This window comes from Harpia harpyja, chromosome 11 (genome assembly GCF_026419915.1).
Source record: "Harpia harpyja isolate bHarHar1 chromosome 11, bHarHar1 primary haplotype, whole genome shotgun sequence".
NCBI classification, from domain to species: Eukaryota; Metazoa; Chordata; class Aves; order Accipitriformes; family Accipitridae; genus Harpia; species Harpia harpyja.
Genome location: NC_068950.1, coordinates 21,195,765 through 21,212,352, shown reverse-complemented (window position 1 = coordinate 21,212,352; position 16,588 = coordinate 21,195,765). Strand labels below are relative to the sequence as shown.

General features: G+C 38.9%; 1 protein-coding gene across 2 annotated transcripts in view; it reads right to left on the bottom strand.

The window, feature by feature from the left end:
• NR5A2 (nuclear receptor subfamily 5 group A member 2) overlaps positions 1–16,588 on the bottom strand; it is a 99,867-nt gene that overhangs the window by 16,245 nt on the left and 67,034 nt on the right. For both annotated transcript variants that reach the window (XM_052802033.1, XM_052802034.1), the window contains one exon: positions 14,941–15,088. In XM_052802033.1, the coding sequence (XP_052657993.1) occupies positions 14,941–15,088 (148 nt within the window). The remainder of the gene's footprint in view (positions 1–14,940; positions 15,089–16,588) is intronic.

Sequence of the window (16,588 nt, the reverse complement as noted above, 5' to 3'; positions counted from 1 at the left end):
AAAATCAGAGAATACATGATGCTGTGACAGTAAATCATGGCATAATCTCAAGAATTGATAGATGGTTACTGCTAACTTGAAACCCATGGCTTTCTCTGAAAAGACTAGCCTATAATCGCCCAATATGTTCTAACAGACTGACTGCCCATAATAGTGGTAAAGGACACAACACAATGTTTCATCTTTAAAATAATGGTTTCCACGAGCCGGGTTGTTTTGTTGTGGTGGAATTCGTTTTGTGTGTTACTGCAGAAGGAGGGAGAAAGAGTGGTTTGAATGCCATTTAGACTAAAACTTAAAGGTTGTAGGAATTCCCCGCCCCCCCCGGAAAAGAGCACAGAAGGTTTTTGTTAAAGAAAAAAAAAAAAAAAAGAGGAAGAGAAGTTGTCATTAATTTTTAACTTGCAAAAGTCTGCAGTTAGTTGAAAAGGAAACACAAAAGAGCTGATTATTCTTGAGATCAAAATACTGGAGCTATTTTGTCAAGAAAGGCAAATGCAGAGAAAATACATTTACCACGGCTGTTTCCAGTTCCACGGCATCCTGAAAGGGAGCCAAAGGCACGTAAGTAATTGAAAGCTCTTTTAAGTGTCTGCTTCTCTCTGCCGTGTTTTTGAGGGGCACAATGATCTCTGAATTTTACAGTATGTCTAGTGAGTTTTTAGCAGGAATGTTCTTAATTGCTTTGTTCCCTCTTTACTCCCTGGCTCATCTCTGGTAGTTTTATCTACAGAAAGGGAGGAAGAAACACAGGTAAGAGCTGGCCAGCTGGAGCACAGTGTGCAGTCTAGATGACACTGCTTCCACAGTAACCTCATAGCAATGTTCCTCTCTGAAAGAGTATTTTCAGTGTGCAGGGTGGTTTTCCAGCACTTCAGGGGATGTGAGTCTGATACCTGTCCTGTTCAACCTTGCTGGTGACTCCATTCTCTAAAGCCAAATGTCTCCCAGAAGAGATGGACTTAGACAAGAGGAAAGGACTTTCTCAAACTACCACTCATCCACCCTGCCTCAGACTGGGCTTGAAGAACAGTCTGGTATCATTTATTTGGCTTAGGCTATGGGTTTTCCCCCAGTGAAAGACTGGATAGCGTTGTCTGTCTTGTCCTGAGCAGTTCACTGGTCTCTACTACAATTTTTGGTGTTGGGAGAGAGGAAAGATGCTGTTGCAGTGGCATTCCCCATTCTGATGTTGAAGTCTTTCTCTTTCTTGAGATGAGACTTTCCTTCACCTGGCAAGCAGAGGTGCTGTGCAATATGTTTACAATACACATCAAACCCTCCCAGTACCCATCTCCAGATGATGTTTAAATGTAGGATTTTCCTCAATAATCTTTGACTAATCTTATAAAGAAGAACTTTTAAAATATTCTTAGGAGGATGGCCATGTGCAGATTAAACTTTTGCAAGCCACATGGACTGTTTTGGGGCTTACTCTTTCAGTTTGTCCCATGCTCGATGGCTTTGCAGAGGACCAGAGCAATACAAGGAACCCCAGTTCTGAGAGGTTCATCCAATCTTGGTAGCAGCTTTGCCAGAGCCTAAGGAGTTGCTATTTCCACCTCCCTCCCCTTTCCTGCCAGCAGAAGTCATTGGTACACGCTCTAAGCCACAAGCTTGGGAAAGAGTGTTTCTGCCCAGTCCCCTTCTGCCTCTCAATTCATGATCACAGCTGTGTCCAAAGCTGGGTCATAAAGCTTGTTTCTGAATTTTCCTTCATTGTTTCTTTCCTGTTTGCTTCTATTTCCTCCCTCTCCACCTCTGGCTTGGCTTTGGTCACAGTTCCACGGTTTCTCTTTCCTTCCTGGCCTTTCCCCCCTGTTTTCTTGACTCCTTTCCTATTCTCAAGCCCTCCAGTGTCTCTCTATTCCTCTGATCCACATCGCTGCTGTCCCTCATTTTCATCAACCTCTCCTGGCTCCTGCTCTGCCCAGATATCCTCTTCTCTGCCACTCTTCTCCCATCACTCTTGCACATTCTTTCTTTCCCCCCTGGCCTCCTGTTTAATTCTCCTGCTACTTCTTTTCATAGTTTCTTTACAGTATTTCACCTCTCTGTTTTAACTCCCTCAGAGAAAGCCATTGCTTTTGTTTCTCTTCCAGTGTCCAATCCTGCATAAGCAGCAAAGGGATAAGAGAAAGAGGGAATTTGGCATAACGTACAGTGCGTCTCCAGTAACTGGCTGACAGTCACCCATATATAAACTTTCAGGTAAGAGCCTCTGCAATGTGTGTTTTTAACTAGAAACACACGAGGATCAGTTTTGTTTTTATCTATACATTCTGGTATAAAAAGTATTTAATAAGTTGTCTGTTACAACTGCAAAGTGAATTTAGCCATTATATTCCTTTAGCATGTTCTTCATTCAGTGAAGCATTTAAGCTCATGTTCAAATTAAAACTATATGGTGGTCTTACTGGCTCCAAGATTAAGGATATTCATTCATTTATCTATACCTTAATATATAGCCATTTATTCCCATGCGATGCTGGGAAACTTGGCTAACAAAAGCAACTGCTGATGTTAAACTCTTCTGCCAACAGCAGCTAAAAAAATTCTATCTAATCCCATACTTCCTCTGTTACATATATAATACATTCAAACTTGCACCTTAAACACCAGAAATGTATATTAAAAATGGGACAGAAATTGTAAAAGTATTCCAAAAGTAGAGACACATGTAAATGTGGGCTATGTGCAGGTAATTTTTCCCCCTTACAGGAGCTGTTAGAGTATTCTGTAAACATATTGGAGAGGGAAAAAGTGCAGAGCACACTGATTGGGTTATTCTGAAATCCCCACTGTCTCCACACAAAAGCAGCAGTACAGAATACAAATATTGCTTGATACCCATGTTTCTAATTACTTGCGAGATTTGTATCTAACAAATATATGACCTAATTTTCTCTCAAGCATCTAATCCTATTGTTATTTCAAAACCTTCTAAAATATGCATTTTAGAAAAAAACAGCATGAAAAGAAAAAGTACTTGCTGAAGATGGTTAATCTTTTTCTCCATGACTTGCAGCTGTCAGACAAGCAGACAACATAAACCAGTAATGATCAGATTGGATCAAATTCGTGCCTCAGATAATGCCATTGTACTCAACATTTACACGAGAGATGTATTTGTAACATCCATTGCATTTGGTGAAATAAAACCAGGACAAATCAACAGTGATTATTAAATTTCCTCTATAATTTAGTGAAGTTTATTCAAAAAACTCAATCAGCCGTGAAATAGAAGGCTACCTCTGGAGTTCCTGCAAGAATTTTATCGTTGATGACTCCTACACCGAGGGCTGAGATGAATGATTAAAGATTTATTTATTTAAAATATTGGTTTAATTCTTAACTATACCTTATAACTTATAGCATTTGTATTTTATTCCTTTTATATTATGTGGGTTTTTTTCACAAAAATAATTGATTGGAGATTTCATTAAGATAGATACCTGTAAGATGACACTGTCCTACTTACTTTCATACTGACTACACGATGTGTGGAATCTACATGGGAGGCTGGACTAAAACCTGTCAGCTCACTGAAAAAGTGTTCTGAGGAGAAAATGGTTGTTTATCAAAGTCGTCACTCCATACATCATTATTTAGCATCTGTAAGAAATTTAAGGACTGATTTTTAATTGTTTGGCTTTGCTATGGGTTTTGACAGGAAAAGTGAAGGGAATATGTCTTTGCTTTTCTTTCTCTATAGAGTAATCAGAAAAAGCAGAGAAATAAAAGAACAGGGCACAAGAAAATCCACTTTGTCCTGCATGTGCTAAAATGCTAAAATTCACTTCTAAAAATGGCTTCTCAATAAGTGAATTTTCAATTTTTTTGCAAAGTTTTAGATCCTAATATGAAAATACAGCAAGGAACTGCTTTCATGTTGAGTAATTTGTAAGGGAAAGGATCACATTTTCTCAAAACCTAATACAGATACTTTAAATCAGATTCCTTTTAACAATGGTCTTTGTTATGGTATCTGTAGATATTTCAGACAACATTGTTTCAATTTGGTTGTACCTTACATGGTATCTTTAATACTCTGGATTTCACCACTGTTTAAAAAGATAGGTAACTATTGTTTTCACTTACTGGATAGGGTAGCTGAGATATCATTTAAGAGACTTCAAAGCTCCATAGTCAGTAATGGAGTCAGAAGCAAATTAGAGACAAGAGGGTTGATTTCTCTGTTGGGCAATGCTGGCTCCATGAAAGGAGAACATCCCTCATGAGACAATTCTGAAATGAGGTTTCGCCTGTATTCATTTGCTTTACTTTCCCAGAGGATTAAAGTAGAAAAGTGGAATAGCTCTTCTAGTGGCGGAGTGGAATAGCCTGGCTGCTTTGCTTGAGACCCAGAGAAGAGTTAAATGTTCCAGGAGCAGACTGGCTATTTAACCGTTCTCCTGGCCTTCATCATCTTTAGTAAGAGATTTATCCCTAGTTTCCAAGGCAATGTGGGACATGCAGCAGCAAGAGACTATATAAGATTGCTGACAACTGCTCACGATAGAAGTTATCAAATTCAAACTTGACAAATGGAGAAAAGTTTGTAAAAACTGTGAAATTAGGAGACTCATGATAAATTTAAACTTCTTGCCTATGAAATTTACTGTTACTGATTTGGGGACAAGAAAGCACCCATGTAATCATCATCATTACCTCCTTCAGCCTTCTGTTCAATGCAAACCATAGATGTCCATCCAGCCGTTGGACATCAAGTCTATAACTTTTGATTGGGCTGTATGATAATATAAAGAAGTGGTCATCTTGATTTCAGATTTCAAGAAACAGAGTCTCCATTTCAAGAAACAGAGTATTCCAAAAGACAGTGATCTTCACCTTTAAATTTGTCTATTTCTAATATAATTAATCCCAAACTAATATTACATAGCTAATCCTGGAAATGTGTTCTCACTGACTTCCATGGGATATGCACAGGAGCCATTGCTTACTAGATTAAACTTTTAACAAATACCACGTTGCCTCATCATGTTACATCTTAATTACCACAGCATTTCTTCCTTTGGCCTTGGCAAATGGTGCTGCCAAGATGCCCTTCCTAGCTCATAGCTTCCCTGTCTTTTTGCATCTTCCCTTTTCCCTGCTACATCAGACATAAATTGTGTTTGCTTTCAAGGTCTTGTAGCTGTTCCTTCCTTATCTATCATCAGTCATTCAGCATCATGAGGTCATGTCTTGCCTCTGACTTGCCTGCAATGCCATCTCCGTTTCCCACTCGCCACCTTTCCAGACCAAGTACTTTTCTGCTTTCTCCGCTCTGCCTCTCATGCTTAATATGCCAGATCTATTTATCCACCTTCTTCATATTCCCTCTCAAAACTTTTTCCTGTGACATCTGAGACAAGCCTGGGCTGTAGGTGTGCTGGAATTGTGCCTGTCATCCTTGCACTGTCTGCCAGTCAACACCGGTTCATCATCACATATGTAGATTGTATACTTTAAAGGAGCATTTTAAAATATCACTTGCCATTAAGTATTCCTAATTATAAAATTAGGAAATGTTACTATTAATAAGTTTGTCACAGTGAAAGGATCATCTAGCTAGATGTCTTATTCTACATTCTCTGGTTTCATTCATAGCCTATCTGCAGGCGAGACGTTCATTTCAAAAAGTCTATGAAATACTGTTAGTACAGCAAAAAATAATCAAGAATCCAAAGGGGCAAATATTTTTTCAGAAATTAGTATGTGGAAAAACATACTTAAATAAATCCTGGTTTTATCTATTAGTCAGCTGTCAGCTAATAATAAATTATATTCAGTCCCTCCCTTGTTATAAATACATATTGATTAGTTTTAAACTCTGAACTTCAGAATGAGTTATATCTGGTCATTGCTAAACTGCTCTCTTCACTAAGAAAAAAAATCCCCAACACCTATTATACTGCATTTAATTAAGACAAGCATCAGCTTTATGTACCATTATTTGCTTCTGCCAAGCCTCTATGGGTATAAATATTGAGCAGTCACATCTCCTGAATACTAATCGATCCTTCCTGAATTCCAAATGATTACATAAAGTTTGGGAAATGTTTCTTTGCCAGTATTATCCTCCAATGCTTACTGTAGTCAGACATTAGGGTTGAGATACAAGCCTGGATTTGACAAGTGTGCAGTAAGTATTTTTCTAAATTTAAATGTAATGTGGGGAAGCCTGAAAGCCCTGGCTGAATGCTAATTTTACAGAACCCCTCGACTGCTCCCTTACTGGTGTTTACCCGGTGCAATCTTAGCAGTACACTTGGTAACAGAATGGATAAATATAAGAAAACTGCCAATGGATTTAATAAAACCATTTCATAATAACAGCCCAGTTATACATGTGTATTATAACTAACATATATATATATAAAAAGGTGTAAAAGTAGTTGTATATTTACAAACTACCAAAAGTAAAAAAGGCTAGAGTGACCACTTTGAAGACGACTACATTAAATCCTAGGTACTGTTTGTCACTGCAAGTAAGAAGTGAACACATTTGTGATGACAAGTCTATCCCTGTAGAAGTGCTCCATTACTGGCTTGCGTTGGCTTGCCCAGGAAGACGGTCATGCGATACTTTTTGCTTCACATTCACAGCACCTACTTCAGATCCTGGCACCGAAGGTGCTTTGTGAAGACAAAGTGTTATCTCTGAGCTTCTTGGTATCCTGCCAAAGAACCACCAGGCCTATTTTACAGGGAGGAGAACAGAGTCCCTGAAAACTAGAAATGGCTCACACCTACCTGATGAGAGCATGAGAATGGCTGTGCTGGCACTCTGGATCCTCTAGACCACTGTCCCATCTTTGACAGTGACCAGGAGCAGATGCCCTATGGAACAGTGTAAGAAGAAGAAAAGCATGGAGCGATACCTCCTAGGAGCAGTCGCTCAGGGTCCAGCAGCTGGAGGTTAGCAACAGCCAGAAGCAGTGGGTTTTGTATTTCATAGCTTTCAATGGATTTTCCTTCTGTTAAGTTCTCCAGGTGACTTTGGTAACCACAAAAACTTTCAGCATCCTCTACATCTGTCCTGGTTTCAGCTGGGATAGAGTTAACTGTCTTCCTAGTAGCTGGTACAGTGCTATGTTTTGAGTTCAGAGCGAAGAATGTTGATAACACTGATGTTTTCAGTTGTTGCTCAGTAGTGTTTAGACTAATGTCAAGGATTTTTCAGCTTCTCATGCCCAGCCAGTAAGAAAGCTGGAGGGGCACAAGAAGTTGGCACAGGACACAGCCAGGGCACCTGACCCAAACTGGCCAACGGGGTATTCCATACCATGTGACGTCCCATCCAGTATAGGAACAGGGAAGTGGGGGCAGGGATTCGCCGCTCGGGGACTGGCGGGGTGTCGGTCGGCGGGTGGTGAGCAATTGCACTGCGCATCATTTGTACATTCCAATCCTTTCATTATTGCTGTTGTCATTTTATTAGTGTTATCATTATCATTATTAGTTTCTTCTTTTCTGTTCTATTAAACTGTTCTTATCTCAACCCACGGGTTTTGCTTCTTTTCCCGATTTTCTCCCCCATCCCACTGGGTGGGGGGGAGTGAGTGAGCGGCTGTGTGGTGTTTAGTTGCTGGCTGGGGTTAAACCACGACAACATCTTGGAGCAAGGAGTGCCAGAGCTGGGTAATATGCTGTGTTGAAGAATGAATTCTTGTGTTTTGAGCCAGTCACCTGCTAGTTTAATTAGTTTTGTTCTGATACTAAAATATCAGAATGATGAGAGGAAGCAGCAGCTTTTTGGCTAATTCTTGTTCTTAGTAAGTTCCCATGTTCCATGGACTGTGCTTTGAAAAGCTAGTGCAGTCTTATTAAACAGAGTGTAAAAGGCAGATCTGTATTTGTTGAAGGTATAATGTGATTATTAGGAAAGCTGCAATAAAGATCTACATGCCAAAATTTGCTAGGTTGTGCCTTTATGTCTGTATTATACTTAGGTGTCTATAATCCTGTATTAATTGGTTCTTGTCTAATTTTCTGGTCTTGTTTCCTGTTTTCCTTTTGGTCTGATAAAATCTCCTGCCTCACTAATTCCTTCATTTCATTCTCCTATTCTTTTTGTTTGTGTGCCCTTAAGCTTCATAAGTACTACAAAAATTTAATCAATATTTCTTGTTATATTACTTCCAGTTGATGCTTATACATTTATTTTCCTATCTGCATACATGATATCCCAAATTAAACCCTCAGCAAAAACTGTGGAAGTGAAAATATGTACAGCCCCATGTTTCATCTTTCTTTGCTGCTGCATTTTTTCTTATCTTTTCTGTGTATTTAGATTGCAAGCTCACTGAGGCAGAGATTCTAGCTAGTCTGTAAATCTAATAAACCAATAATGTTACATAAAGTATATTAAAAACTGCAATAGCTAATTTAATTTTTTTTTTCAGCTCCAGAATGTTGCATAACTGCATTGATGTGAGTTACTGCAACCAGGTGAAATGGAGCACAGGCAGGCTTTGTGTTGCTTCTCTTTGGGAGCACGTTTGCAGGAAGCTCCCTCTAGTCCTGTGAGCGGTGAGGGTAGAGTCTGCCTCGAAAATGCTTCATTTCAGCCTGTTTCATCTGCATGAAGATCTTAACAGGCATGTTTCTCTCCAAAAAGTGCAAATGGTGGAGCGCTGTACCTCCAATGCCTCCTCCCATCTCAGCAATGACACTTCAGGGAGACTAAAAGCAATGAAAGATTAATTTGCTAATATTCCTCTTATTTAATAGAAACGGGAATGGAGTGTTGCAGATCCGGATGGATTTCTGCTGAACCCTTAAGTAAGGCTGTGGTTTGTTTGAAAACTGAGTTCTTTTTTTGTTTGTTTGGTTTTTTGTTGTTGTTTAAGCAAGAGCCCATTGTTTGCCATCCACAGCGATTAAATGTTTACCATTTCTACAGGACCCTCTTATCTCATGTTAAGTGAGATGTGAGATCAATAGTGGCTCTGCAATTATTTGTCCATTGATAAAGCCTTCATTTCTTAAATGAAGTACATTTATCTGTGTCCTGACAATGAGAAGGGAGCAGTACCAGTCAGCTGCTGCCTAGTCTAGCATTTAGCTCCACAGGCAGACAAGTGCCTGGACATGGGTCAAATGATGTCTAACTTTCTTCCTATTGGCATTTCACTTTACAAACTGCTCTGATGGAAGGTTTGACAAATCATCCTTGCTGAGTTCAGATAATAAAAACTAGCAGGACAAATGGGAAGTTTTGGTAAAGAGAAAACAATGGCTGATTTCAGGTTAAGTGACCAGTCTGTAAAGCTGCTGGATGGCAAAATGAAGAGATTTCTTGTGTCAGAAGATGATAGAAAGCATCCCATGTAAGGCATTCATTTGGTTCTTCAAGCGTCAGTTAGATTTACTCATTTAGCAAATTTAATTGTTGAAAAATTGGTCTGAACTTTATTCTATGATAGGAAGCAAATCAAAGAAACAGTGAGACAAATTTTGGCTCCAGTGAAAACAGTGTGAAATTCTCTTTGGCTTTAGTGAGGCCAAGATTTCACCCCAGCTGAGCATGCCAATCCATTTCAGCCCCAGAATTAGAGAATTCAACAGCACATGTGGGGTGAGGTTTGGCTTTTGTGTTTTGTTTGTTTGTTTTTTAATTTCTAATTCTGATTTATGACAAAGAAAGAAGGGGGGTTCCAAACTAATGTTAAATTTGGTAGTGAAAATTCAAAGAGGCTGATAAACTGACACATTTGATTTTTCTATTTGTAGTGTATCTTGATTCAAACCAGCAATTATTAAAGACAAAGAGACCATTTGTATTTATTTTGGGTTTATTTTTTGATAATGTGTACTGTGTAGTATACTGATTATGTGCTATAGAAAAATTAGGTGTATTATTACTCTGCGATTAGAGTAAAGAAATTGCATTATCGTCAATGTGGCTAGCTTTGGGAAAGCCAGATAGGTTTATTCTCATTTAGTAGCAAGTTTGATAAACAGTTACACAACTATGTGAACAGCGTCTTTCTCAGATGTGCTCTTTCCATGTTTTGGACATGGGTTCATAAAGTAGTGTTAAAAGTAGGTTTAACACTCAAGTCTGTCAAAGATTTCTTTATTCTTTCCCAGTTTTGCAATGTGTGCCTGGCCACTAACTTTCCATCAACTGTGTGATTACAGTTGCTGAATTGTCATGGCTCTGCCTTGGTTCTTTTTTGCCTGAAAGAAACCTGTCAAATGCAACTACTGTCAAGAAAATCCAGGTTTGCTTATCTCTTGAGCTACTGATTTTTTTATCAACATATCTTCAGATTGTGGAAGAAAAATTGGCTGATATACCTGAGTTAAATTGTGGTTTGGTGTGTTGATTACCTTCACTCCCTTTAGTTGAAATTAAGGGGACAATACCTCTATATGTGACAACACAGGAACGATGCCCCAGAAAACAGGCATGTTTTGGGGTTTGCAAATATGATGTAAACCTCAGTCAAAGAAAGGTTGGCAAGGATAATTGCTATCAACTGGTGTCCTGATTTACTTCAAAGCAAGCTAATAGCTCAAGATAATTGAAATGGAGATTGATAACAGAAATTGCTATTTCTAGGCCACCTAAACAGAAGACTTCTTTCAAATAAATCATGCTGGCAGATGGATTGCTTCTTTGCAATAAAAATGCTTTGGCTTCAGAAGTCCAGCTCATCTTCAAATAAAACATTCAATCAGCATCTAGTTTATCATTTGCAGCAAAGACAGATGTTGGCACAGAATTCAGACATGTCCATCAGAGATCAAGTAGGGGAAGAAGTGACTAGAAGATGGCTTAGCATTTATATCAGGTTACACAACCAAAACTGTGAAGGGCAATTTTGACCACAAGACCTGTTTCTATTTGCTTTATTGTGATCTCAGGTGTCAATTAGACTGGTTGATTTGCGTAATGCTGTTCTGGTGTGCAGTGAGAGAGGAAAGCAACATACATTTGTTTATGTGTAGTGAGGAGGTACACAGCGAGAGAATTGCCACAGAGGACTGACTCATGGAAGGACTGTGATTCTTTAAGAGAACCCTGATGGACTTGTGTAGTAGATCTGTAGATCATGTAAAGTGGATCAGAGTAATGTGATGGAATTTAAATTTAGTTTGAACTTCCTATGTCTTGACAGAGTAATTGACTGATGGAGCAGTGATGCTGTGAAGGAAGGGGTCTCTGCTGGTGCTTTAATGTCCTTATGAGTCAAGGCTCTTTTTAATCGAAAATACAGCTGAGTCTGAAGCATGCACAAGATGGTGATCTCCAGTGTGATTGTGGTGATTGTGCTGGTTGTAAGGACTGATTTGTTCTCTGACTTTTTAACCCGTGGGAGCACAAGAGCTGAAGGACTGATTCAGCTGAACTGGCTATCTGCTGAGAACAACAGTCCAGGTGTGAGGGACTTGCTTCTCCAGAGATTGGCAGTGACTGGATTGAAGGATAGCATGAGGAACCACTGAGGGTAGACCGACAGACAATCACTGAAGTATGAAGATCCATGGATGTGAAAGAAGACTTTTATGTACAGAGAGGTAAGAATTACCTAGCTGTAAAGACATTTGCTTTTTATAACTGATGGAGGGAATTTAAAAGTTACATAACTCTACATATATTAATACTATATAGAACTAAAGTAAAGAGATGTCACACTTACGAAACTAGTTCCCAAACTATTCTGGCTTATTGAATAATTGCTGAGTCAACTGTACCAATATATACTTGCAGTGTTGGTCAGATGAGCCCAGACAGACTAGATGGCCCACTGGAGAAAGTAGCTGAGCTCCTGCACCTGGGTGTATCACTCAGTGGAGTGGGTATATGTGGTTTGACTGCATCCAGAGTTGTGCATTGCTAGCCGCAAAGGCTACAATAAATATGCATCTGTCTAAGTTTCAACAGCATCTTCTTTAATGCTACCATCAATCAAAAGTATTTTCCTGTATAAACCCTTTGGAACCTTTGACAAGTAGGTAATGAACAATTACCTCTCTCGTGTAAAATCTAGCAAGCAAAACTGATATGATTTAATTGTGTTTTGAAAAATAATTGTAAGTGCTTTGGGTTTTGAACATTATTTTGCTGTTAGTTTACAAAGATAATCACTTCTGAAATGTTAGGAAAAAAGGCAGAGACAAAGTTCTTTGCCCTGAAGGAGATTGCCATCTTGTGAAGAGACAGACAATACGGTACAGCCATGAATAACAAATAGCTTTACAAGGCAGCCTGGTATCTGTACGGCTATAAAAAACAAACAGCTTCTTCTCAATAAATTAATTCTGTGGATTATTGACTTTGCATTGCCTTTGAGAGGCTTTATATTAGACATTTATTTTTCAACCAAGCACTATATTAAAGAACAATAGCATAAGGTTTTATTAGTTTGGTTAACACTGTGGCATGAACCTCCTTAGAAATGTAAAAAGGCTGGTATGTCTTGAAGCGCTTTTTATTCCATTAAACATTACAGGGCCAGATTTTCAACAAGAGCCAGCTGAGGTTTTTGAAATATTTTTTTGATTAAGTGATATATTTTTGGCATTATGACCAGTTTTCTGTTGAGATGCCTAAGAGATGTAGATATGTGCCAAATGCACCTAGATACTTACGTACAGTACTTGCTCCCAGTTATTTATGTAGAATTTGATGCTCAGCTAGTTTTGACAGCCCTGCTGAATGCCTACCAGTGTTGTTAGGCAGTTCAATGTCTTCAAAAACCTGACTCACTTTTAGGATGTGAGGTGTCTTATTAACTTCAGCCAGAGGATTAATTCGTACTTTTGGGCACAAACTTAAGTACTTAGCGGGAAAGGGTGTCTGTGTTTTTCATTTCAGTTTTGTCATCATTCTCATTAAATATTTGCCTGAGTCCTGTGGGTCAAGTGGTAACATCTTTACATTTTACTCTTTGCAGAATAACATCTTGCTTTGACTATTAGCAAATGGAATTATACAATATGCTAAATAATGAACTAATCGGTTTCAAAGGTATTGAACCTTTCTTAGCTACATTGCTTTTATATGCAAGTGATGTGACTACAAGGCTCCTAACAGCAGCAGAATTAGCTCTTTTTATGGTAGCATAAATGAGAGAAAAGACTGGATAACCTGGCTCGGTACAAGCTTGCAAGGTATTTCTGCCCAACTGCTTCAGAAGTTGAGCCACTACCTGGCAGGACTAGAAGAGCTAACAGTGTAAGAATGATTCTTAAATCAATGCAAAGTGCTAGAAGAGCCGATGAAAGCGATCAAACAAAAAGGCCACCTAAATGTGAGAATTTTCCAAATGCACTTCACTTATTCAGCTAATTTAAAATATCACTGAACTGAGATGAATTCTCTAAATATTTTATCAGAGGAGAGCTACAGACTCTTTCAATGTTTCTGTGCCACTGTCTAATGACTGAAAAAACTAATTATTAGGAATTAGGAAATCTGAATTCTTGTTATTCATCAGATTAATTCAGAAAACATAATTTCTGCAACAGATGGCTTGCTTCTCCTTCTCTGAATCTAAGACGTGGAAAGCAACGAAGCCCTGAATACAAAATGTTAATAGTTACCAGGGAAATCCATCATCTCTTCCTAGGATTCAGAATGTACATAACAGTCAATTCTGTTAGCATCATTCTAATTTTTTAAATAATTCTTATTTTTTTCTACATGTTCTGTATCCTATACCTCTGAAGTGTTGATCTTTTACGCTCCCTGTAGTTAAAGAGAGCTTCATCTAAGATTTTCCAAAGCAGGTTCAAATTCTGTAAACACCACATGGAGGGACATATTTGAGACAGTAAATGACGCTTTACAGTGTAAACCAAACTGTTCCTTTTAGTCTAATTGCAATTGTATTATAATAATTTATTTGTAGAATTTTATTCCTTTACAGAAGATTTTTTTTAAAACTGAAAATTAAAGAAAGACATTACTAAATGTCACCACTGCTGATATTTCTTTCATTGTTGTGCTTGGCTCAACTGTACACTCTCTTTGTAGACAAAATACCTTTTGAGTAAAACAGGAGTTTTGGCTATGGAGGTATGGCTGGGTCTGACCTTATTTATGTTTTTAAGTCTCTCCTTTCAACTATCTGCCAGTAAATAAAAATTCACTTGGCCAAAGTTTATGTAGACCAGCTTTATTAAGTCAACAAAGTGCAAACCTGAAACAGAGGACAGGCAGAAAAATCTGTTCCTATGAAGTCAATAGGAATCCATCTCCCTAAGCCCTTTTTTATTCCTGGCACTGGTGATTTTTCTTGACTGATTCATTGGAGGGCACTGGTTTAACTAATTTGTCTTGCACAGGTATCTTTCCCATTCTGTGTCCTCTCCACTAGTACAAAACAATCTTCCCTTTAAAGGTTATTTCCTAGACTGATCTGTCATATAGCTATTATCATTAATTTGCACTTTAAGAGTTCCTTTCACTTTTTAAAAACTATGAGATACTTTCCTGATTTATGGGTTACGATGTGACAGCCATCATATGCAAAGAAGATTGTTTATACTTACCACAGATGCCTTTGAAAAAGAGCGATATTTTAACCATATCCCCACTCCATCTGCTTTACATAACTATATTCAATATCATAGAAAAACATGGCAATCCGTATTTTCCACTGTTCTCTAGAATTTCTAATAGAATTTTATCCTTGTTCTGGAATATTCAGAAATCACATAGAGAAATACAGAAAGCTTGTAATACTCCATTAAATTCCATAGGTTTTAGGAGTAATTTGCATAGAAACCCACTTTTAATCCTTATACATAATTTCCTGCAAGTGATAATTAAAAAATAATCCTCAGATTACTGTGAACCTCATTAAATATATTTCAAAATCATGTTTTGGGGGAAAAAATTAAGAAAAGCAAAATATTTTCAATGTTTTTAGAAAAAAATAATAACACTATTAAGCATGAAGAGTAGAGTGTACCTACCTAAACTAAACAGCACCAGGAATTTGAGACATACAAATTCTCGTAGATCAAACTGCAGGGAACGAAGCTTTGCTACTAGTTCTTGTGCATGGCTCATAAGATTGTTGAGGGTGGCTCCAGCTTGGGATGCTATTATGGAATAATCCACCTGTAAAAGAGAATTGTATTTCTGTCTGGTCATCACACCTGCAGAACCACTTTAGGACGTTTCAAGCAATCACATACAACCAGGATACTCCTGGATAAAAGAATCACTCTCAATTTAATGATGTGATCAAGTCAAGATTATTTTATATATAAACCTATTTTAGGACAATGGTATATATTGAAAATATCATTAAACTATGTATCTTAATGGTATGTCACATCAATGTGAATGCTGGTTTGTCTGTATTAGCTTTTTTAGAAGCTTTATATATGGCAACTGCTTATGACACTGGTAGCTGTTCCCCTGTCCCTGTATCAGTTTGTTTTATTCATTTGGTGTCTCTTGTTCTTATCGTAATTTTATGATCCTGCGAAGAAAGACTGATGAAGTGAGCTTTGCGCCTACATGGGGTGTATTAGTCCAGAGGGACACAATGGTATTCATGGTATTCATGGGAAATGGTCCAGTGTCCATAACTTGGCCAGAAACATCTATTCAAGCCCAGAAACATCAGTGTATTCCCACAGGAAAGAGAGGTACTGTGTGGGTGGTTTCTGTTCTCCTTAGCTACACAAAATCCTGGTATTTGTTGGACTTGGTTCCAACGGACTTGTTCCGGTGAGTCCTCCACCGCTAGCGAAGGAGGAGTAGGCAGGTGTGTGACACAGGCCGGCTGCACTTGCATTTTCCCAAGCAGCAACCGCAGGGCACAAAACTTTCTCTGGGACATAGAAAAGAGCTGGACTGCTCTGGGGGGTCTGCTGCCCTTGTGATGCCCCTTTGTTCTCGGGGGAGGCTGACATGTCTATGAGCTTTCCAAAGTGACACTTGTATATAGAGAGCCAACAGAAAGCTGGAATTAATGCACCATATTAAAAAAAGGTAATATTCACAAGCAAAGTATACTTAAAGCCTGTCATAGCTGACACACCCCTGGGTGATCCTTGAATCTCGGGCAACCTCCCCACTGCTTGCACACTGAAACTTTTTTCTGGCTAATACCAGTCCCATTAAGGGGACGTTTCCATGCAGATGGCCATACCAGCCTCTGCCACTCTGAAGATGTGCACGTTAACTTTTGCATGCTTTGTGATGGGATGGTGAGCAGTGGAAAAGTGCTCGGGTACTGCAGCCTATGGGAATGCCGTGATGTGAAGGTGAAGTGTAGGGGCTGGTGCTGCGGTGAGCTGGCTCTGAGACTGGGCTGGAGGCTGTGAGGCTCGGCAGCTCCAGCACGGTGACAGCAGCATGGAGCAGGGTGCAACTGCTTCAGCCGAAATGCCTTCAGCTCAGCCCGGTTTTCATCAGAGTGTGTTACACATCCCCTGCAAGTGCCACTGTCCCATGAAAACGGCCAGGTGTCTTGCTTGCTCCTGTGTTGAACTCCTCCTGGCCAACTGGCTGAGACCTAAGTGGGTTATTGACACATTTTAAAACAATTCTTTTCTTGCCTGGCTGCTCTAATATTACCAACACCTTTCTTTTGTAGGAGTTTCCATA